Raw genomic sequence first — 24,066 nt, forward strand, 5'->3', positions numbered from 1 at the left:
AAGAATATAAAGTGCTTTAATTGAAAACTAGGTGACAGCCTAACTTACATTTAAATGTATGGACCTAACTGTAAAACTGCGTTTGAGTATGAGAAGACACAGGAGAACAACAAGTAGTGCCACTGCAAACAAGATTCCCGGAAGAGCCATGGCGAGATGCTGGAGACTGGCCAACCCTGAGAAACAAGTGCAAGATGTAAGAACAGTTTTACCCAAGATCCATATTCAAACTTTGTTCAAGCTTGCTCATCTATATTGACATTGAGGATAATACATAACATGAATAATTTTCTGCCACTGGTTTTTGACACCTTGGGCTTAATATATGGAAAGTCTGAGCAATTATGTCCAATAGATTGGCTGCACTGGCCATTTGAATTACTTGCTATTAAGATTTAACCATTTGCTGGTGCTTACTAGAATAGGCTAGCACTATATAGGATATTTTGGGTAGCTTAGTGCCACTTCTACAATTGCTAGGAAGTTAAATTGCTATGTGTAGCAAATTACTAAGCAAATGGCTCCCTATGGAGCAGGCTACCCAAGAAGCATGTAATAGCAATCTTGCATGATTTCACAATACTGCATTTATGTGCAAGGGATTGCTATGGGATGCTATTGCATGCCACTTTTGTAGTTAATTCCATAGGGAGCCATGTTATACATAGCACATCACTCATTAGCAACCTACAAAATTTGATTCATCTTTACATTTTTTTTTCCTGTAAAAGTTGAACAAGACCCCCTCCCCACCTCCCTGGTCCACAATGTACTTGCCTCTGGTGATCCTAAGATGTCGGGGATCCTACAGCCAGTGCAGGGGTCAGGCAATTTGAAATCCCTACTGTTCTCCCTCTCCTATCAGCACTTCTGGGATGAACCAGATCAATACTGATTGGTCAGCGCAATCAGGAAAAGCAAATTGTAAAATACCACTGCACTACAATCTGGAGGACAATTAAGTGCAATCTATATGGCAGGCTTGCAGCAGGACACTTGTGTTTCCACACTCCCGGTAATGTGCAATAAAAGTGCAGGGCTAAATAAAATGAGTGCTGACCAATTGAAATCAATCTGGCTGTCTCAGAAGTGCCAATTAGTAGAAAGCAGTAGGGATTTCAAATCCCTTGCCTGCTGGACCAGCAGGAGTCCTAACAGTTCAGGTTTGCCAAAGGAAAGTACAGCAGGAACCAACGTTCGTTTACCTTTACATTTTTTCTGTAAAAGGTGTACTAACTCTTTAAGTAGCAGGCACAAGCTACTTAGAAATCTCTCCTGTGTAGTACTAAAGCTGGTCATACACGTGTAGATATTCATACATTTGGGGACTTGGTAGATGTCCTTTGAAAAATATTTGAAAAGTTTAGCTTGCTGTAGACTTCACATGTCTGGGTCAATTTGCAGTGCAATTTTAAAGCCCGGTCCAGTGCAATTCCAACGAGAATTGTTAAAGTGTATGTGATTGGAAATTGCACCTGAAGTGTGCTCATTAGCACTGGACTCAATTCACACTGCAGCCAGTCCGCACTTATTTCAATCGGGGTCTACAGAAATGCCTTTTGGTTCACATCATGTGACATTCTAGTGGTGTATGGCCAGCTTGGTGACTACCAGCAAATGGTAAAAGCTCTTTGAGGCGAGAGATTCAAATGCCCAGTGTGGCCCTTACCTAAGCTTGTCAGCATTCCTAGGGTAGTGCTAAACCCCCCAACCCTCACCTAAGTATATCTGGTGTCTAATCAGAATAAAGAGGAAAGAATTCAATGGTCAGTCAGAAAGGTGTTCATTTTGCAAAGTGACTTTTCATTAACAAGTTGCATGATTGTTCCATCTGTTCCATCAGGGTTTAAAAAAAAAAAAAAATTTTGTTACAACATGGGCTGAGTAGGGGAAGCTGTCGATTTAGTTAGCTTGATGAACAGCCTATACTCAGTCCTAATGTTTATCCTATCTAGATATAGATCACCCTTTTTGTGTGCAAACATCAATTCTCCCTACAGACCACATTCTCACGAGTTGTGTTTATACTCCTCCCCCAGCCTCATGCTCTGACCCCTCCCCACTGTTAGTTGTCTGAACCGCACAGGACCACACTACAAACAAGCAATAATGATCGACAAAATGCACCTACCATCTTGCCAGTGGTGTCATCTGGCGTGGTAAAACATGCTGTCACCACCCCCCCCCCCCCTCTTTTAATTATACTCCTGAAGTCCCCACTTCAATTATATTTATCCTCCTCCCCCCCCCCCACAAGCAATTTCCCTGAAGCCCTCCTCCCTGCAATTAAAATTCACCTGCACCCCACAATCTCACATTGCATACGATTCCCCTCTCTCTTCTCCCCTGGCTGCCATCACTCTGTCCAGCTTTAACTAGTAAACAATTGCCCATTACCAGGATAACTGGGGAGCGCACATTGCGTGATGATGTCACTATGTCCAGGATGAGGAGCGAGTGCAAATTGTCCTGCAATGGGGGGGGGGCTGGCGGGACAGACAGAGGACCAACCATTCATGTCCTCCCTCAGAGGCAATGTAAATCATGGTAGATGCATGCTGGACCAGAGTCGGGCCCCTCACATATACATGTATATATACGCCTGGTGGTATGTTTAGTAGCACCTGCTCACTGATAGTGGACTGCCATTAAAATACAAGCCTTTATGTCACCCAAGAGGGAATAGATTTGCTTTAAAAATTTCAAAGCGCCAAGTAAAACATTTAGCTTGCTTTAGTGTGAAAGGGTTTAGAGTCAGTATCAAGTCATTACTTCTGTGACCTAACTGGAAAAATGTCCATCAATTCCTGTCCTGCTGACAACAGGAAGCTGGAATCTCTAATATTATGGAATTGTAAAGTAACTATATTTTCTCCCCACTGCATTGCTGTCCTTTGAGTTTTATAATGCAGAACAAAAACTCCCTACATAAAGAATTGAACAAAATGGTCATACCAGTTTTAGCCTCTGGCTGAAAGACCAGAGGCCCAGCAGTCTTCACCAAATGATGGGAATAATCAGCCTCAAAGCGCCGACCTACGATGGTAAGGAAGCGGTCAAAAGATTAGGAAACAATAGTGATCAGATTTAGGCCCAAATGTGGTGACAGCCACTTACCTCGCTTAAGGCTAGAGCAGTCTGTGGCGCAGGTTTCACTGGAGGAGGGAACACAGACCGAGACGCTGCAGAAGACAAACACCTAATGCAAGCAGAGAAAACATTTTAAAGGCTTTTAGATCAACTTTTGCCCTCCACCCCAAGAATTTGAGTAGTGACAGTACTCTGCTAGGCAGACACCATGTTCCACTTTAAAGTGTTACTAAACCCAGGACCCTGCATTCACTATATCAGGTCTCCCACAGTACACAGAATATGGAAATACAATTTTAGTAAAGATAAACTGCTAAACCTCTTCTCATCAGCTGTTAGAGCAGTCTTGTGATTTCAGCAGAGCACTGGTTAAAGCTTGTAGGAGGAGTTTTCTTTCTGCTCTAGAAGGATGTGAAAGTCCTGACTCTATCTGGACAGTGCTGATTGGCCCTGTGCTGATCACATGCACTCCCAAGAAAAAGAAAACCTCTAGCAATACACACCAAACTAAGCATGTGCATGCGACTACAAATTCAGTCTGTATCAGGTGGTTATTTCAACAAGAGGAGAAGCAGAGAAGACATGATCAAACTGCCTTTTTACACAATGCAGAGGATTGACCTCTTTGGTTATACAGCGGGTATAACCAGGATGCTTTACTGCACATACAGTGATTTCACGGTTGTGGGTTTAGTAACACTAAGTGAATTACATTGTTCATTAGGGTTTAAGCATATCTAACACACAAACCCCCCCCCCCCCCATGTTTTTGAATAGGTTAGGAGGGGATCACCTGCTGCACGTTTGCTTCCCACCAAGTCTACAGAACAGGAAGGGGAGGAAATATTCCTAAGACAGTATTTCATTGGCGAAAACACTTTTAAACATACAAAAATACAACTTTAATTTTCGTCAGAGGTATGTTTTCAGTGACCAACTATGGCCAGGCTGCCAATAGTGCAGAAAGATTTTATTCATATGAAAACCACCAATGGTAATGCACTCACAGACTTCAGTGTGAAACAGGCATAGAATTCGCTCATTGTGAAGCCATCAATACTGGCAATAGCCCCAACTGGAGCCGCTGGGATCATGGCGTGGTAGTAAATGCTGGTGAGAAGATCCAGAGAAGCTGTCAGCAGGAAACTCCAAACGGTCAGTTGGCGCCGTCAAAAGCCTGGGTGCTAGTAGCCAATCAGGAACAGATTCATAGGCAAAACACCTCCATCATCTGATGAAGGAAGAGACTGATGAAAGAGGCATGGTTTTACCTCTGAAATTGTTCCTGATTGGCTACTAGCACCTAGACCTTTGTCGGCTCCATCTGAGTTCTTCGGAGGTTCCCACAGCAGCTCTCCAACAGCGTCTCTGGATCTTATTGGGATTTAATGCCTCTTCATGATCCCAGCGGCTCCAGTCAGGACTATTATTGCTAGAGACGGTTTCCCATTCCAGTTCTATGCCTATTTCACACTGAAGCTTGTGAGTGCATTATCATTGTTCTATCATTTGTTTGTTAATATGGTCCCCCATGCACTATCCATTTTGACGGCACAGATTCAGAGCTGATTTTTTATTTTTTTAATATTTTAACTTTACAAGAATATTGCTTTTTTGACAAACAGCAGTAAAGGGTGGAGAGGCAGGGAGGGGGGTTGTTTAGGGTGGGGAGGGAGGAATTTGGGAACCCCACAGCTGCCAATTACTGCCCTGCACTACAATAACCATCATCCCCACCTTCCCCCTTGCAAGAAGTTCTGCAGCAGCTGAAACACCCAGGGAAAGTTGCCAGAGGTGGGGGAGGGGGGAGCTTGGCTCAGGGAAGGACACCTTGGCACCGGGACACGCTAATCACCAGACAGTAGAATAGCCATGCAGCCGCCCTAGGAAGGGAAATAGCAGGTTGCCAGGAAGAGGCTCAGACTGTGCTAAGGGGGAGGGAGGGGGGGGGTGGCACAGGAGGGGACGAGGCCTGCAGACACTGTATACTTGGACACTTAACCCCAGCCACAGCAGTAGCTTCTGATGGTATCATCCATGGGTGCAGTGTATATCGGAGCCTCATGTTCAGTGAACACCCTGCACCCATGGATGATACGCTACTGGAGTGGGGGGGCGGTGCTGCCCCACTGGAAAACGCCTTGTTTGCCTCAGGGTAGATATGCCCTTGGCAACTACTGTAGGTGCATATAGTTACAGTTTGGTTAAAAAAAAAAAAAAACCTAAAAAGTTGATCTAGTTCAAGCAATAGAAAACCTCCATATACACAATCCTATTCCCCAGTCAATTCAGAGAAAGGCAAAAAACTAACTGGTGCAGTACCATTCACTTTGATTAGCATCCAATGCATCTAGTCAGTGCAACAATGTGCATTTTTGGCAAGCCATGATGCATACAGTTGACATTTACAATTTTCATGCAATGGAGATTGCTCAGGCATGGCGAAATTTACATATATCTGCAAATTTTGTGCAACTAAAACCTCTAATGGTCATTCAGGGAGCACCAAAAATTACATTCACATTTACCAGTGAGCCTACAACCTATGGACAGAACTTTTTTATGCAGTCCTTGGCTGGGGTTAACCTCTGTTCAATCATGGTTCCAAAACCCATCACTCATCTACAACACTTGGATTATAAAACAATCAATTATCCTTCTGGTACATACCTGTGACGGGCTTGAGAAACCAATAAATGTGAATGCAGACACAACAAACCTCTGATAACTGGAAGGAACGGGCCCTAGTAAAACATTGGTCATCAGGTCATCCTTTGTATAAGGACATCTACAAAAGGAAAGATCTCCATTAGGTAAACCATCACTGCCACTTTTAAGTCACATACCAGCCTTCACACACTTTGATTTTTGGTATAATTTTTCATGGTTTGTCACTTGATCTGTAGGGGCCCGTTTATCTTCTTGTCCAGCACCCCAATGATCCAGGGAGCATCGCTATTATTCAGACACTGGCCATCATAACCTAGAAGAGGGCTGGTGAAGGTTTAATTTTTAGCTTTAGAAAACTAGGCAATGTGTTAAAAAAAAAAAAAATTGGAATTGAACTTTAAACACTCAGCTCTCTGCCCCTTATGGACTAGAACAATTTTTACATTTCTGCTATGGATCTATTGGTTTGGTCATGCGCTTCATTACAAAACTAGTGTTATAGTTGATACAATGAAACAAAGTATAATTCTGGTACAAAGCACTACAAATTTTTTTTTTTTTTTTTTTTAAAAAGGAGTTAAAGGGGTATAAAAAGGGATTTGATTAGAGTTAAGGCATATATAATTTTAAATAAATGTTTTTCTTTAAGAGATCAGCTAGTTAAAATAACTCATTCTGTTAAGCCTTTACAGACTCTCCAACCACTTCAGTTCACACCTGTATACCTCTCAGTGCAATTGTAATCTCTCAGATATAGGGCTATTGATTTGCCACTAGTATACCATTACGGATAAGGAAAGTATGTCATGGGAAAAAAAAAAAAATATATGATATGCAGTACACCATTGCAGTAATTGCATATCTTCCCATGTTTTATCCAGGTAAAAGACCCTGCGTTTACAGAAAAATAGAAGATTTGCCACTCCTAAAGCTGGCCATGCACTAGTAGAATATCATTTGAAATTTGTTTTAAGAACGTTCATTCAATTTTCTAATGTGTGATCCAATCGATGTAAAGGTTTTGACCACCGTGACGAGAAAACTGTTCGAGAAAAAATTTCCATCCTGCTCCTTCCAAATTTCTTACATGCGTGTATGTGGTTTTCACTTGAGAAATGGTACAGAAATTTACTTACTTTCAAATGACATTTGTCAAGTCATCTTAAATGTACAGAAAAAGGATAGGTTTGTACAAATATTAAAAAAGTCTACTAGTGTTTGGCCAGCTTTGACTGTTGTGGGCCAAAATCATTTTTTGGAACAGAATTCAAGATGGAAATGTTGCAAATAAGAGTAGGTACGTGGAAATGTATAAATTAGGTCAGGCCAGAACACCCTTCAGATGAGTGGATAGAGAAAGATCAGAGCACAATTGCTTAGCATAAAAGATGATCAAATCATACATACTGTATGCAAGTGTGAAACTGCTAAAGTAGTGTGGGAAGAATTACAAAAAAGGTGCATAAAAGCTAATCTCAAACTGTATTTAAAGCGGAGTTCCACTCACACTGTAAAAAAATAAAAGTCAGCAGCTACAAAAACTGTAGCTGCTGACTTAAAAAAAAACTCACCTGTCCCACAATACCGTGGTGTCCTCCCCACAGCCTATTTCACCGGCCATCCCGTGCTCCAAGCACCAGCATCTTCAGTGTGGGCACCAGGCTGTGACAGTTCATGGCTTCACAGCCAGGTGCCCACTGCGCATGCACAAGTAGTGCTGCGCTTCCTGAATGGCCCCTTAGTCTTCTGGGACCTGTCACGTGTCCCAAAAGGTTACCGGGGGGGGGGGGGTAAGTGGACAACTTCCGCTTCCGATCGCCTAGGCAATCACAGCTGAAGTGGGAGCGGGTACCTGTCAATTTCAGGTACCCGCTCCCCTAAGGTGCCAATCCTTAATAGGGAGCGTGAGACCAATCTTTAAAGTGGAACTTCCCCCTTAGGGTTGAACTCCGCTTGAATTAGAAAGCTATACCAAACCAAGCTGATGGAGGCCAGGCTATGCAGTATTATATAAGGCACACCTTGGAAATGGTTGAACGCCTAAGTAATAAAAGATTTTCATGTCAATGCATTTTTACTTATGGATTTACCAGAAAGTGAAATGCTCAGCACAGCACTTGAAGCATTTCCTGATTATGAACTGACATTGGAATATGTTAAAAGGGCAAGTTTGTGGATGAACAGAAGGGAAAAACCGAAAGCATCAATAGTGACAGTGCTTCTTTCGCAGAGTCTGCTTTAAAGTAAAAAAAAAAAATAGGAATAAAAACAGTAACATGCAAACACGTGAATGCTTTGTGCGCAAGAAACCAGGTCATTTAAAAGATTGCAAAATCTGGAACGCTAGAAAGCAAAAAACACACCTCACGTGACATTGCCTAGGCACCCTCTATTTTCTGCCTTACAGATTCTTGATTACAGGATTACATTTTAAGTGCCATTAGAGGCTTAGGAACATGAAGAGCTGGCCAGTCCTAGCTTACCCCTCAACGATATTAATGCCTGTCTAAAGCGTAGTACACACGGGCCGAATTTCTAGTGGCATCAGCTGGTGCAGTACAAACTGGCCAACATTTGGACTGAGTATGACAGCCGGTCCGACAACAGCTGGATGAATGGGCAAGGCGCATGACTGAAAGAGGTCTGCCGATTGCCTCTTGATCAGAGCTCTCAGCCAATGGCTAGTGTATGTACTATGCTTAAAAGCCACACAGCACTGTAGAACAAGGCTATAAAATGTGCCTAATCCAAACATCAATAGAGACCCCATTAAGAGCGCTTCCACTGGCTTTTGCGTTGGAAGGATATGGTTTGTTGAATTTTAATCTACTGTATGCTGTAGCACTACCTCCTTAGGGATTGCTGATGAATTTGGGTCCCCCTATAGTCCTGCACAGTCGTCATTTCACATTTTCCACACAAGCTCTTATCCATAGACAGAAATCAGTCCTTGAGTGTGTTATTTTCTTGAGGGGATTAAAACTTGAATAGGGTAAGGCATGTATAGAATGTCCAAGGGAACCGAAATCTGAGGACAAATGTCCTGAAACTATTCAGGTACTCTTCTGTCACAGTCTGTCAGAGTGCTAGCCAGTAGCTCCTAGTTGTACCACCCCAGACCCTAGAAATCAGGGGTCTCCAAACTATGGCCCTCCAGGTGTTAACCACTTCCAGTCCGGACACATTTACCCCCTTCCTGACCAGAGCAATTTTCAGCGTTCAGCGCTATCACACTTTGAATGACAATTGCATGGTCATGCAACACTGTACCCATATGAATTTACCATTTTTTACAGATGAAACTTTATTTTGGTGGTATTTATTCACCGCTGGGATTTTAATTTTTTTGCTATGAAAATGTCCAAAAATTTCTTTAAAAAAAGTGTTTTATAAAATTTTGCAAATAAATAATTTCGTCATAAATCTTGGCAAAAATTTATTCTGTTATCGTTTTAAGAAAAAAAAAAAAAAAAACCCAAATTAGTTTATAACCAAAAATAATTTATAAACTTTTTTTACATTTTTATTTTTTTATATTTTATTATTTTTTTTTACATACTGTCACCCTAGCAGTACAGTGCCACCATGGGGACACTACTACTTTTGGGGGGTGATGATTTTTTTTTTTTTTTTTTACACTGATTGCTTTTACACCCATATAGGATGTAAAAGCAATCATTTCTCTTTCTGTCTACATTCTTGCAGCCATTGAGAACTACTGAGTGAGCTGTGATTGGTCACAGCTTGTCACATGGTACAAGGCTGTTGTGAATAGCCTTGTACCATGTGACCTCTGTGATCATTCACAGATTTCACATGTAGTAAGCAATGATGTCACAAGTGACATCTTGCTTACTACTTTGCATGTGATCACTGGGTGTCGCATGCTATTCTGTGGGCTTTTATTTCCTTCCCTTCCTAGCCACCCTCGTAGTTTGCTTGCCTATATAAGACATGCACACTGTAGGCCTCATTGCCTGAGCACCTGACAATTCTAAGTCTTCGGGACCACTGCCTGTACGCAAAGTTGGAGAAGCGACGCTCCTCTTCGAGCAAACCCAGGTTCCTTTCCCAGGTCACAGTCACAGATAAAGGCCTGCTTATGGATATGGCCAAACCTCAGGCTATCTCCAACTGGCCTCAGCCTTCTGGTCTAAAAGTTTTGCAGCGGTTCTTGGGGTTCACCAATTTCTATCGCCAGTTCATTCCCTATTCTGCTCTGGTAGCCCCAATCAACCTTGACCCAGAAGGGTACTAATGCCAGAACCTGGTATCCTGAGGCAGCCGAGGCTTTATAGAAGGTCAAATCTATCTGTCTGCATCTATTCTCATACAGACATTCTCTAGCCTCTCTTCTTGGAGATAGATGCTTCATCCTTGGGAGTGGGGGGGCCATTCTTCTCCAAATGCATGTTAGTAAGCGCTGTCCATTACTTTCCACATGTCCTCATTACTTTCCACATCCTAAAAAACATTATGGAGAAAGCATGACACCATCGGGGATCAGAACTTCTCGCTATTAAGCTGGCACTGCAAGAAAGGCGACATTTAGGAGGGAGCTCCACATCATATCCTGATCTATACTGATCATGAGAACCTCCAGTATCTGCAATCCGCCCGATGTTTGAATCCCAGACAAGCACAACGGGCTCTCTACTTTGCCAGGTTTAATTTTGACATCACCTGCTGGTTCTAAACATGCCCACGCCGATGCCTTGTCAAGATTGTTTGACACTGCTGACTGAGTGTCATGTTGAACCAGAACCTATTACTGCCAATCATATCCTAGCTTCCACCCGTCTTAGTCACATATTCCTCCTGGAAAGACTTTTGGCATATGGCTCTAAATTCCCATGGCATCCTGGTGTGCAACATACCTGTGCATTCCTGCACCATTACTACTGGTGGCCCTCACTTCAGAAGGATGCTGAAGATAAAGTTTGCCCCGTTTGTGTACAGTCCAAGTCCTTCAGGTCTGCTCCAGCAGATTTTACCTCTACCTGTTCCAGATGTACCTTGGCATTGCATCTCCATGGACTACCCCCTTCAGCGGGCTCCACAGTTCTGGGTGGTTGTTGACAGGTGTTCTAAAATGTGTCATTTCCTCCACTTCCAGGACCACCGTCTGCTGTCACTTTGACTTCCATCTTTAAAAGGATGTCTTCATGGTATGCCCTTGTGCATAGACTGATAGAGTTCAATTTACAGCTTGCTTCTGGAAGGCTCTGGAAACATTCTTTGGAATCAGCTGGACTTGTGTCTTTCAGTCAAATCGGCAAACTGAAAGTGCCAACCAGAATGTGGATAGGTATCATGACTTCATTTATGCCCATCAGGATAATTGGGTAGACCTTTTACCCCGGGCAGAATTTGCCCTCAACCATGCTAATGCAAGCACTGGTAAGTCTCCCCTTTTTCACGTTGTATGGTCGCCATCCTTCATTACCATTTCTTGTTCTCATCACTTCTGCAGTGCCTGCAGCTGCAAAGCCGCAATGATCTTTCAAATCTATCTGGGCAGAGGTTTCCTAGAATTTACATCTGGTAGCTTCCAAGTACAAAGTAAATTAAATTCTTCGCAGTGCAAGTCCAAAATTTCTTTCTGGAGACAAGGTTTGGCTCTCTAACAATATCCATCTCCGAGTACCCTCCATGAAATGTGCTCCTTGTTTCATAGGTCCCTTTACCATCCAGGTTAACCTTGTCACTTTAAAGCTCCGGCTCCCCTCACATCTAAGTATACCTAACGTTTTCCATGTTTCTCGCAAGACCATCTTCAGTCATCCTTCTACAGTCAGTACCTCAAATCAGTATGAATCAAGCAAGTCTTGGATTCCAAATTCTCCAGGGGGAGGAGTTTGTATCTGACTGGAAGGGATATAGTCCTCAGGAAAAAGTGTTGGATTCCTTCTACTGATGTTTCTGCACCTCGTTTGGTGAAACACTTTCATCAGAAGTTTCCTCTCAAGCCTGGCCCCAAACATGGGGAGACCTCAAAGGAGGGGGGTACTGTCACAAGTTAGCCTGCAGTTTCCAGCTAGTGTATGCTTGCTTCCTTGCTGCAGCACTTTTCCTACCCAGATTCCTTTCACATATGTAGTTAGCTGTGCTCACCGTTGGGCATTCTGTGGGCTTTGATTTCCTTCCCTTACTTCCTGGCCCACCTCCTAGTTTGCTTGCCTATACAAGACATGCTAATTGTAGTCCACATTGCCTGAGCAACGTCAGTTCTCCGAGGTCCCGTTAGCTTACTTGTGTATCCTGTGCCTGACTGCCCGTGTACCGATCACCCGGCTTAGTATATCATCTGCCTGTCCTGATCTCAGCTTGTCTCCTGGATTTTCCTTTGTCTCCTGTTTGTACTCTGCACCCTCAGCTGGGCGTACCTGGGGGCCACGACCTGGTTCCAGCAAGTCCATCCCCACCATCAGGGGCTCTGGTGAAGAAGCAGGCTGCGGCTTAGAATCCGTGCCCTGGGGAACCCAGAGTTGGTGATCTACAAGGGCTCACTACCACACATGCTTGACGATACATTTTTCAATTTAAAAGTTGCACCTAATCTTTTCAGGCATGGTGTGTTGATTCAGGAGCTACAGGTCACATGACAAAATGTCTTTATTCCCCTTTATCAAAGTAAAAAAAGAAAAAAGCACCACAGCTAATGGGGAAAAAAAATGGAATCCGGACAGTAAAGAAAACCGTCTCCTATTCCTTCTAATTCCCAGAGTGTCACCAGAAAGATAACTGAAAAATGTCCTGTATGTCCCTGCTCTTGAAACTAATCTGGTCAGTTAAGAAGCTCACAAAACAAGGCAATGTAGTGACCTTCCACAGTGACAGTTAACCCATCACAAAAGGAGAGATCTTCCTTGCAAAGGCTAGAATTACAGATGAACTGTATCAGCTAAACTGCAATGAGGTGGTTAATACGGTTGAGGAAAAAACAAGCATTAAAACTGCATTCACACAATACATTTGGCACAGAAGCCTTGACTAAAGAAATTAACTGAGAATGACCAGGAAAGTGGAATAAAAACGTTAGTCCGTGTGATCAAACAATGAAATTAACCATAGGTATAAAAAAAGAAGAAAAAAAAAAAAAAGCTTTTTCCAAAGCAGAGCACAAAGATCTGAATCAACTCCAAAGAGGCATTTTCTCACTTTTATAGATTACTCTAGGTATAAAACACTAATCGCACAACAAAAGTGAAGTACCAGAGAAAATTGAACAGTATTTCAAGTAGGTAACAAATTTGGCAAAATGCCGAGTGTATTGTGCCAGACAATAGAACAGATCCAAAATGAGTTGAGTGGGGTTGTTAGGATACAGTGTTCATATATTTTGTAGGACAACTACATCAGTATTCAGTAGAGAGCTATTCTTTACCCAGTAGATGGCAGTGTAAGTTTTGCAAGTTTGTAGCTGTATCTATGGGTAAACTATCTTTTCTCTGAATAACGTTTCCCATCTTGTTTGTAGTGAAGCAAGCAGAAAAGCACATGTGACTGCACTGTGTTCTGTAGGACTATATAAAGAATTAACAGATTTATTTATTTTTTTTTTTTAATATGCATGGGTATCCATATTTTCAGTGCAAGCTTTTGAGGTGTGCTCCTTCAAGGTCCAAGGAGTACTGCTTAGACCTTTAAGGGGCACACCCCAAAAGCTTGTCCTGAAAATCTGAATGTTTGTGTAAATAAAAGTATCAAGGACAGTACTCAATTGTTCTTGTTGAAGTGCACAAATACCCCAAAACTGCTCTGCTTAATAAACCAGTCAAAGGCATTCCTCATCATATGCAGACCCCAATGCACTGTGTCTAGCGGCTAAAATGGCAATTGCTACAGCTTGGAAGAAGCCGTTGGTGGAGTTGGCTGTGGTGAAGTGCAAGCTTACCTGGATAAAGACGAGAAGCTAGTTCGTATACTTTGTGACACTACAAGGCTTGAGAGGGTCTGGAATCCTCCGATACAATATCTACAAACTCCTGCATGAAGAGTGTTCCAGCAATGACCTAAGGGGCAGACAACCCGTCTCTTGACTTTGCTTTTCTTTTTTCCTTCCTCTCCAATCTTATTCACCCCTTCCCTTTTGGAAGCATGGCTTTTAGCAAAGGCCCAGTTGGCAGTATTTACTCAGTTTAGGACAGTTTTGATTTGGGGGTCTTCGCCCCTTGGTAAAGTTCAGCTTTTATAAACCCATTTGACATTGATTGTATCCGGGGGGGAATATGTTCCGCTCTGCGAAGGGTAAGCCAAGCTGTCCATGCCCAAACTCCTTGAGGAGTGGCTTTCACACCATGGCAACTTTTGCTAGTGATTTAAGATACATTTTAGCTGTAAATAAGTATCCTTAGTACCTTATGATTGCCAATTGGTTGGTTTAAGGCTGATTATGATCTTTATTTCTGTGTACCCACTTTATGCCACCTGCAAGACAATACCATCCTTCGGTTTGTGGTTGGATCTCTCAAACAGAGCCACTTGCAGGCTAAAGGCCTTTATATTCTTTATTTTTTATATTGTATGTAAACTTTCAATAAACATTATTAAAAAGAAGTGCTCAAATATGGCTACAATCACCTCAAGCATCATCTGTGAAGGTAAGTGCAGCAGGGACCAAGGGAGTGGAGAAGGTGTAGGGCGTTCGTACACCAGTACACCTTTTCACTTTTTCTGAAAAGGTGAGATTACACTTTAAAGTATTACAATACATATTTATGGGGACAAAAAGGCTTTTTGGTTATATCACCTAGCAAACATTTTAATTTCTACATATTCTAAAAAAAACCTTTATAGTTTAACCAGCGTAAAGTTTTAAAACTAGTTAAGTATCCTCTGAATGATACAGTTTGATACTAAATGGATAAGCAATGAAATGAAAGATTTGTGTGTATGACACAAAATAAATAAAATTCTAGAGCTGGATATATAGATGGTGTAAAAAACAAAAAAAAAAAAAGGGTGAAGAGGAGAGGGGGGTATGTGCAAACACTGACATTTAAATTTTCAAAAACACTTATCAATTACCTTTAATAATACTTTTCTTTACCCATGTTAATCTTTTAGCCACTTCCTGTCTACATGCATGTACTTCAGGACTGGTTGCGTGGCATTTCTCAGAATGGCCTTATGGTCACAACTGTGGACCATATCTGGGTCATGGGTGCTGAAATTACCACTTTAAGGATTTTCACACTCAGTGCTTACCACCCTATAAAAAATTAGCTGCATGAAGCAAAGCATCGCTGTCACTGCATGTGCACAGCCCTGATCATGTTCGAGTTTGGGTGGGTAGCCCGGGGAGGGGGGCCTTAAAACTACAGCTCGGCCACCTGTTACCACCCTGTGGCTGCCTGTTTAAAAGAGTCTTAGTCTCCTTTGGAAACCCTTGTTACAAGTAGACATGTGCAGAGCTAAAATTTGATTAATTTCCTTTAGTTAAATTAATTAAAATTACTTTCCAGAATTAGTTTTGTTTCTGAATGTAATTAGATTTTTCCAGTTTCGGCCGACCGAATTCCAAAAATTTTTTTTTCTTTTTCTTTCTATTTGAATGCGGCTGTCAAATTTTTCACATCTAAGAATTGCAATATGTTTGCATTTCATATTAGTTTCTTAATTAAAATCAAAATTTCATTATTTCTGACAATTTAGTTTCATGGTTTCGTTTACATTCGTTACGATCAAAATACTGAAAATTTAGAAAAAATTATTTCTGCTATAAAACATTCAATAAAAAAAAAAATTATGTATTCTGCTACATATTTTTGGTTAAAAAAAAATCTCAATAAGCGTATTTTTCTGAGTGGTTTACACAAACGTTATAGCATCTACAAACTGAGATATATACTGGAATTTTTTTATTTTTCATACTAGTAATGGCAGCGATAAGCAACTTATAGCAAGACTGCGATATTGCAGTGAACATTCTGACACTGGGAACCAGTGACACTAATAGTGATCAGTGCTAAAAATATTCACTATCACTGTACTAATGACACTGGCTTTAAAGGAGTTAAACATAGGGCAATCAAAGGGTTAAAAGTGTGTACTAAGGGATGTGCTGGATGTTATTCCCCGCTCCGCAGGAAAATGAAAACTGATATATCCCCACTGACAGGACATAGCTTTGCCTTGTTTATATAAAGCAAAGCTCTATTGTCTGTCTTTGTCCTCGCTGATCAGCGGGTGCCAGTGGTCATCCTTTTGGCAGCACCTGCTGATTGGCTTGTGCCGTGTCTAATCACAGCACAGCTGAGTCACCAGCAGTGCATATGCGCAATCCCTACCCGAAAGTGCTGGATCACGTACTAGGTACGTGATCCGCTGCAAGAGTGCCACTCAGTCGCCATAAACCTTACTAATGCGGTCAGTGGATATTATTGAAGGCTTTAAAAGGTGGTTGAAGAGGACTTGAAAAATGAGCATTAACTTGCTAAAGTTGAACTCAAGGATCAATTCCTTTCACCCCAACCTTCCTCTCCCTATGTAGAGCTGACAGACACGCACACAAACCTCACTTCTGTAGCCTACAAATAATTTTATTATGCAGTTGGGATTGCAGAGAAGAACTAAGACACCTAAAGCTCTGTCTTTTTTCTCTGCTGATCCTGACATCTTGGGAGCTAATAACTTCCTGTGTTGTCTACTTGGGCTGGAGTGGGACAGGGCTACTGAATACTTCTCCTTGCTCATAACATATTTGTTTACATACCCTTTAGGCATGCCTCATATGCCCATGATCTTCGACTGGTAATCATGGTATTGTGGGAACATCCTTTAACTCTAGGATAAAATTGTAAGCACATTGAGATCTGTGTTTGGGTGCAATTTGAATGCGTTAATTTGGCACCTGTGTGCTGTGGAGTGCAGCAGTGTATTGTAATGTGTGCATTGTTTGCCACTCGAAAATTAAATGGCACTAAAAAGTGTATGGGATGTTCAACCTCAACCATGTTCCACTGTGATACCAGATGAGGTCATGCCAACATGCCTCACCCATCATGAATCAGAGGCCATTGAACTGTGGATGCTGGTTCTAGGCTTGGTGTCCCCCAGCAGTGATGAAGACGGAGATGTAGCCTGGGATCGGACGGCTGCAGGAGTCTAGCCTCAAAGAATATGGGATCTCGCAGCAGTATCTGAAGCGGGTAGTCCATCGATTTGTAAAAATCAGAGAAGTCTGGACCTGGATCAAATAAGAAAATGTCACAACTGGGCTTACTCAGGAATCTGGATATTTTTTAGTCCAAACTGAACAAGCTTGCATATTTCAACACTGTACTGTATTTAGGTTGAGAGCCAGTTCTTCTGACCACAAGACTACTCTAAACTACTGGTCAACACACCAATTAAATAGATATTAGCAGCTGACAAGGGCAGACCTGCCATAAAAGACAGTATATAACTAATCCCATGCGGAATAATAATTCACTATTATAGTGGATGCAATTATATTTATTAAGATCACATGGATCATGGAACGGTAGACATTTATATCATGGTGAACACATTGTCAATCATGAAAATAAAGTCAGAAAAATACAAACAAAAACATTCTGCGTTTTCACTTAGCTGCGAGTATGGCAAAGAGCCAGATGTGAGTGGGTAAAGATTGCTTCTGTATTCATTATAGAAAGATTTCCTAATCTGTATCTTCTATCTTTAAAAGGTATCAGTTATTCCTTCCATTGTCCATCAATATGTAGTGACGACAACTTGAGTAGTAGAAATCCTGAAGAATAAATGTGTAATGAGTACAAAGACCCTAGAATAATTGCTAGAAGCCTGACATGAACTTGCAGTATCAAGATAAATCCTTTGTGAATCATATGGCCCCTAATGGAGGAATGAAATATGATGGAAAATATATATACCCTTCTTAGCAATTCATCATCACTTGGATTGATTAAAGTAGATTCATACTGTGTGGCCAATTTCAAATCGGCAGATATTTCTTAAGGTATTTTTAGTGGATAGCCGTAATTATGGCTCTAACACAAAGACAATTGTTACAGCATCAAATTCAAACAAAAATCAAGGGCAATTCCAAATGAAGGAAATTACCCTAGTAGAAACTATATTTCCACTGATGAGATCTAGATCTGTGTAAATCCTCTGTAGAGATGAGATTTATGTCCTCCTTGATAATAAAAAATAGTTGAACTATAGTAGAGATATCTTGATTGTGCACTGAGGCACTAAACATTTGAGTAACTAGCCTATTAGGGGCTCCAAAAATTCCTCTTATGTAAGAGCAAGGTGGTTCCTTTAACCATTTCCATACCAGGCACTTTTACCCCCTTCCCACCCAGGCCATTTTTCAGGTTTCAGCACTCTCACACTTTGAATGACAATTGCACGGTCATGCAACATTGTACCCAAACTAAAATTTTATCATTTTCTTCACACAACTAGAGCTTTCTTTTGGTGGTATTTAATCACCACCGGGGTTTTTCTTTTTTGCTAAAATTAACAAAAAAGACCGTAAATTTTGAAGAAAAAAAAAAAACCCGTTTGTGTTTCTGTTATAAAAGTTTGCAAATAAATAATTGTTCTGCATAAATTTAGGCCAAGATGTATTCTGCTACATGTCTTTGGTGAAAATAACCCAAATTAGGATGTATTTTTTAGTTTGTAGGAAAGTTAGAGAGTTCACAAACTACGGTATAGATCTGAATATTGATTTATCCTGAAGTACTAACAGCCAATCTAATTTCTTGAGGTCCAAGAATGTCAGAACAGTACAGATATCCCCCAAATGACCCCTTTTTGCAAAGTAGACAGTCCGACGTATTTAAGAGGCATGGCGAGTTTTTTGAAATTGTATTTTGTCATAATTTTTCAAAAAATTAAAAAAATTAATTTTCACTATTTTACATACTGTCACTAGTGCAGTACAGCGTCATCACATAACTGGCATGGCGGTGATCAGGGACACTGACTGGTGACAGCACGAAAAAAAAATATTTTTTTTATTATTTTTATTTTATTACATTTTTCTTTTAAGATTTTTTTTTCATATTTCACTATGTCCATTATTACCATAGTAACATTGTACTACTTTGAGGAAGTGATCAGTTTTTGTTTTTTTTTTGTTTTTTTACACAAAATTTGCTTACAGCATGGAATTACTTTGCTATAAACAAGCATTTACCTGAATGACCGATTCATTCAGGCTTTTTGTTTGTGCTTAGCTGTGATTTGGCCACAGCTAATCACATGACATGTGCATGTGATCGCTGTGACCATTCACAGCTAGACACTAGTATACAATGGATGGCATGAATGAAGCCATCCATTGTATACAACTGTCATGTGACCTGCTGTGATTGGTCACAGCAGGTCACATGGTACCGGCAACGGGGGCCGGTACTCAGATCTGTCAGTCATCGACCATGTCCGAGGTACACGGCTGGTGACAGATCGCGCTGCTGCGCGGCTCTGCAAGTGCAAAAACTGCGCATGTCCAGGAGTACGCCATATGGCGTCCACCCAGAAATCTACAGCATTTTGCCGGCCGCCAAATGGCTATTGGCCGGGCGGCTATTGGTTAAAGGATTCTTAGGCCCGATTGTCTCGCTTTGCATATGATGCTTAATCAAGGGGGGGAAAAAAAAAAAAAACCCACAGTATTCACCTATGAAAGGCCCAAAAATTTCTCTATATATAAAAAGTTCTGGAATTCCCAATTGAGGCTCAGAACATACAAGTCCCGTGTTACTTAAATAGCAAGGTGTGACTTAGCTCTATTCAAAGGTTACTTGAATAGCCACCGGTGGAAGTGATATGCCACTTGAATTTGAAATTAACTCCTGGTAGTCATAAGTACTGGCGGTTTTCCATCTTGCCTCGTGTTTGTCCAAGATGGAGACGTATGGCTTGTCTTTCCCCTCACGGACATTGCAGCATGGAAGGATGCAGAGATTGATGTCACTACGTTGACGTGTTTCGTCCGCCAATCATCACCGACTTCTTCAGAACTGGGAGGGGACCATTCCTTTTATAGTGCACGATTTGCATATTTCCATCATTTTGTCGCCCTCTTGTGTTGAAATGTCATCATTACATTGTTAGTCCAAATTTAATTCTAAAATAAATGATTGGCATTGAGCATTGAAGAATGGCTATATATTCAATTGAAATTCAGATGGTAAAAAGTGATTGTTATGATCTTATTGGCATCTGATGTAAATCAGCTATTAATACTATTTTCAGAACAATTTCACAATGAAATAATCATATAGGGATTTAAGGAATATTTTAAAATTTAATTCAGTGTTTAAACCATTTGGTATTAAGGTTCCCAGTGTATTAATCCGAAATTTCTCCTTTTGCAGCCCAACTACCTCTGAGGAGGTCTCTAAGGTCTTCACTGAAGCCCGCCTCACCACCTGCCCTCTGGACCCTATCCCCTCACAGCTCCTCCAGTCACCCCCCCCTCCATCATTCGCTCCCTCACCCACATCTTCAATCTCTCACCCTCCACCGATGCCTTCCCCTCCCCTCTAAAGCATGCACACATCTCCCATACTCAAAAAACCCCACTAACCTTAACAACCTTAGACCCATCTCCCTCCTGCCTTTCACTTCCAAGCTCCTTGAGCGCCTGGCCTACAATCGCCTAAGCGCCCACCTCACTGATAACCTTGACCCCCTACAGTCTGGCTTCTGTCCCCTGCACTCCACCGAAACCGCCCTACTTAAAATCACCAACGACCTCCTAACCGCCAAAGCCAATGGCCACTACTCTATCCTCCTACTCCTAGACCTCTCCGCGGCTTTCAACACTGTTGACCACCCTCTCCTCCTTGCCAAACTGCACTCCCTTGGAACCAGGGATGCTGCTCTCTCCTGGTTGTCCTCCTACCTTTCCCAACGCTCCTTCAGCATCACCTACAACACTGCCACCTCCCCCTTCCTCCCCCTTTGTCGGGGTCCCCCAAGGCTCTGTCCTCGGGCCCCTCCTCTTCTCCATCTATACCTCCTCCCTTGGCAAACTTATTCACTCCCAAGGCTTCAAGTACCACCTCTATGCCGACGACACTCAAATTTACCTCTCCACCCCCCACCTCACTCTCTGCCCACATCGCCTACCTCCTAAACGATATATCAGACTGGATGTCGCTCCATTTCCCTAAACTTAACCTATCCAAAACCGAGCTCCTGGTCTTCCCCCCCACCCCAACCCCCCATCCTCTCCATCACTACTAACAACGCCACCATCTCTCCCACACCACACGCCAAACACCTAGGTGTCACCCTGGACTCCCACCTTTCCTTCCTACCCCACATCCAACTGCTATCTAGATTTTGCAGGCTCCACCTCCGCAACATCTCCAAGATACGCACATTCATCACCCCAGACACCAAACAACTCGTACACTCCCTCATCTCACGCCTGGACTATTGCAATTCCCTTCTCAATGGCCTACCCAAATGAACGCTATCCCCACTCCAGTCGATCCTAAGCTCCGCGGCTAGACTCATCCACCTCACCAACCGCTCCACATCTGCCTCCCCCCTCTGCCAATCCCTTCATTGGCTCCCGATTGCCCAACGCATCAAATTCAAACTGCTAACTCTGACCTACAAAGCCATTCACAATGCCGCCCCAAACTACATAACTGACCTGATACCCAAATACTACCCTACCCGTGCCCTCCACTCCTCACAGGACCTCCTATTCTCTAGCTCCCTGGTCTCCTCCTCCCACACCCGATTGCAGGACTTCTCTAGGACTTCCCCCATCCTCTGGTACTCCCTCCCCCAATCCATCGGACTGTCACCTACCCTCCTCACCTTCAGGCGCACCCTGAAAACCCCCCTCTTCAGAGAAGCCTACCCCAACCTCACCTAACAACTAACGTCCTCCACTCCTCCCACCACAGCCATTTCCTCCTGTACCACCTTCCCCTCCCTCCTAGATTGTAAGCTCGAAAGAGCAGGGTCCTCAAACCCCTCGTGTATTGTATTGTTACTGTCTTGTCTCATGTTCTGTCCCCCCTGCTACTGCACAGCGCTGAGCATACCCTTTTGCGCTATATACTGTATAATATTGTAAAAATCTCTTCTAGAAGAAATTTAAAAAAGGAAAATATTTTTTACTTTTAGACCATCAATTTTACCTTTATGCATTTCCTTAAAATGTTGAGCGAAGAGATTTTCCTTTTATCATTTTTATATTCATTTTTAATATCCCTTTAAAAAGATTCCGAAAGAAAACTGGTTAACAAAATTGGGTAAGACCACAGGTATGTACCCTTGTGGTCATTGCCAGATCAGTCCCTATATACATAAAACTAATTCCACAATGTAGATGACTCTAAAACCTATGAAATTAAGAATTTTATAAATTGCTCTAGTAGTAGAGTAATTTATAGGTTAGAGTGCCCATGTAAGAAATTTTATATAGGAAAAAACAAAAAAGACCATTAAAAATATGTATTAGTGAACATATAAAGGGATATTAAAAATATCAAAATAAGAAAGGGAAAATCCCTTCGCTCAACTTTTTAAGGTAGTACATCAAGGTAAAATTGATGGTCTAAAAAGTAAAGGTATTTTCCTTGTAAATATTTCTTCTAGAAGGAGATTTTGACAAAATCTTTCTGCAAAAGGAGAAATTTTGGATTTATACACTGGAAACCTTAATACCACATGGTTTAAACACTGAATTAAATTTTAAAATATTCTTTAAATAAATCCCTATGATTATTTCATTGTGAAATGAACTATATTATGTCAAAATGTGAATATTTTATGATATTGCCATCTGATGTAAATCAACTATTAATACTATCTAATATATAGCCATTCTTCAATGCCAATCATATTTATTTTTAGAATTAAATTTGGACCAACAATGTAATGACATTTCAACACAAAAGGGAGACAAAATGGATGGCAATATGCAAATCGTGCACTATAAAAGGAAAGATTCCCTCCCAGTTCTGAAGTAGTCCGCGATGATTGGCAGATGAAACGCGTCAACGTGGCCATGCTGCGATGTCCATGAGGGGAAAGAGGCAAGCCGTACACCTCCATCTTGGAGAAACACGAGGCAAGACGTAAAACCGCCAGTATTTCTGACTCCCAGGAGTTAATTTCAAATTCAAGTGGCATTATATCACTTCCACCAGTGGAAAGTAACCCTTGAATAGAGCCAAGTCATAACTTGCAATTCAAGTAACACGGGACTTATGTTTTGAGCCTCAATTGGGAATTCCAGCACTCAGAGAAATTTTTGGGCCTTTCATAGGTGAATACTGATTTTTTTTTTATCTCATAATAAGCATCATATGCAAAACGGGACGATCGGCCCTAAGAACCCTTTAAAGGAACCCCCTTGCTCTTACATAAAAGGAATTTTTGGAGCCCTTAATAGGCTAGTTACTCAAATGTTTAGTGCCTCAGTGCACAATCAAGATATCTCTACTATAGTTCAACAATTTGTTATCAAGGAGGACATAAATCTCATCTCTACAGAGGATTTACACAAATCTATATCTCATCAGTGGAAATATTATGGTTTCTACTAGGGTTATTTCCTTCATTTGGAATTGCCCATGATTTTCGTTTGAATTTGATGCTATAACATTTGTCTGTTTTAGAGCCATAATTACTGCCATCCACTGAAAATACCTTATTTAAAAAATATCGGCTGATTGAAATTGGCCATACACTATGAATCTACTTTAGTCAATCCAAGTGATGATGAATTGCTAAGAAGGGAATATATATTTTTTATGTTTCATTCCTCCATTAGTGGCCATACCATTCACAAAGGATTTATCTTGATACTGCAAGTTCATGACAGGCTTCTAGCAATTATTCTAGGGTCTTTGTATTCATTATACATTTATTCTTCAGGATTTCTACTACTCATGTTTTCATCACTACATATTGATGAACAATGAAAGGAATAACTGATACCTTTAAAGATAGAAGATACAGATTAAGAATACTGAAGATTCATATATATCTGGATTCAATATATGGACTTTCTATAATGAATATTATAGAATATATTATATAATAGCACTAATATGACTACAATCACCTCAAATATAATGAATACAGAAGCAGTCTTTGCCCACTCATATTTGGCTCTTTTTGCCATACATGCACCTAAGTGAAAACCCAGAACCTTTTTTGTTTTTATTTCTCTTATTTTATTTTCATGATTGACAATGTGTTCACCATGATATAAATGTCTACCTTTCCATGATCCATGTGATCTAAATATAATTGCATCCACTAGAATAGTGAATTATTACTCCACATGGGATTCGTTATATACCA

General features: G+C 41.3%; 1 protein-coding gene across 1 annotated transcript in view; it reads right to left on the reverse strand.

Annotated features, from left to right (window-relative positions):
- The window catches only part of LOC149431640 (zona pellucida sperm-binding protein 4-like), a 59,627-nt gene continuing 35,561 nt past the window's right edge, over positions 1–24,066 (reverse strand). Inside the window, exons 7-11 of the mRNA XM_089665438.1 lie at positions 16,762–16,951; positions 5,761–5,878; positions 3,118–3,199; positions 2,956–3,036; positions 1–176 (exon numbers count right to left, since the gene is read on the reverse strand). Coding sequence (XP_089521564.1) covers positions 40–176; positions 2,956–3,036; positions 3,118–3,199; positions 5,761–5,878; positions 16,762–16,951 — 608 coding nt within the window. The 3' untranslated portion in view covers positions 1–39. The remainder of the gene's footprint in view (positions 177–2,955; positions 3,037–3,117; positions 3,200–5,760; positions 5,879–16,761; positions 16,952–24,066) is intronic.

Source organism: Staurois parvus, unplaced genomic scaffold, assembly GCF_062004578.1.
Source record: "Staurois parvus isolate SC_StPar_1 unplaced genomic scaffold, SC_StPar_1.0 ptg002193l, whole genome shotgun sequence".
NCBI classification, from domain to species: Eukaryota; Metazoa; Chordata; class Amphibia; order Anura; family Ranidae; genus Staurois; species Staurois parvus.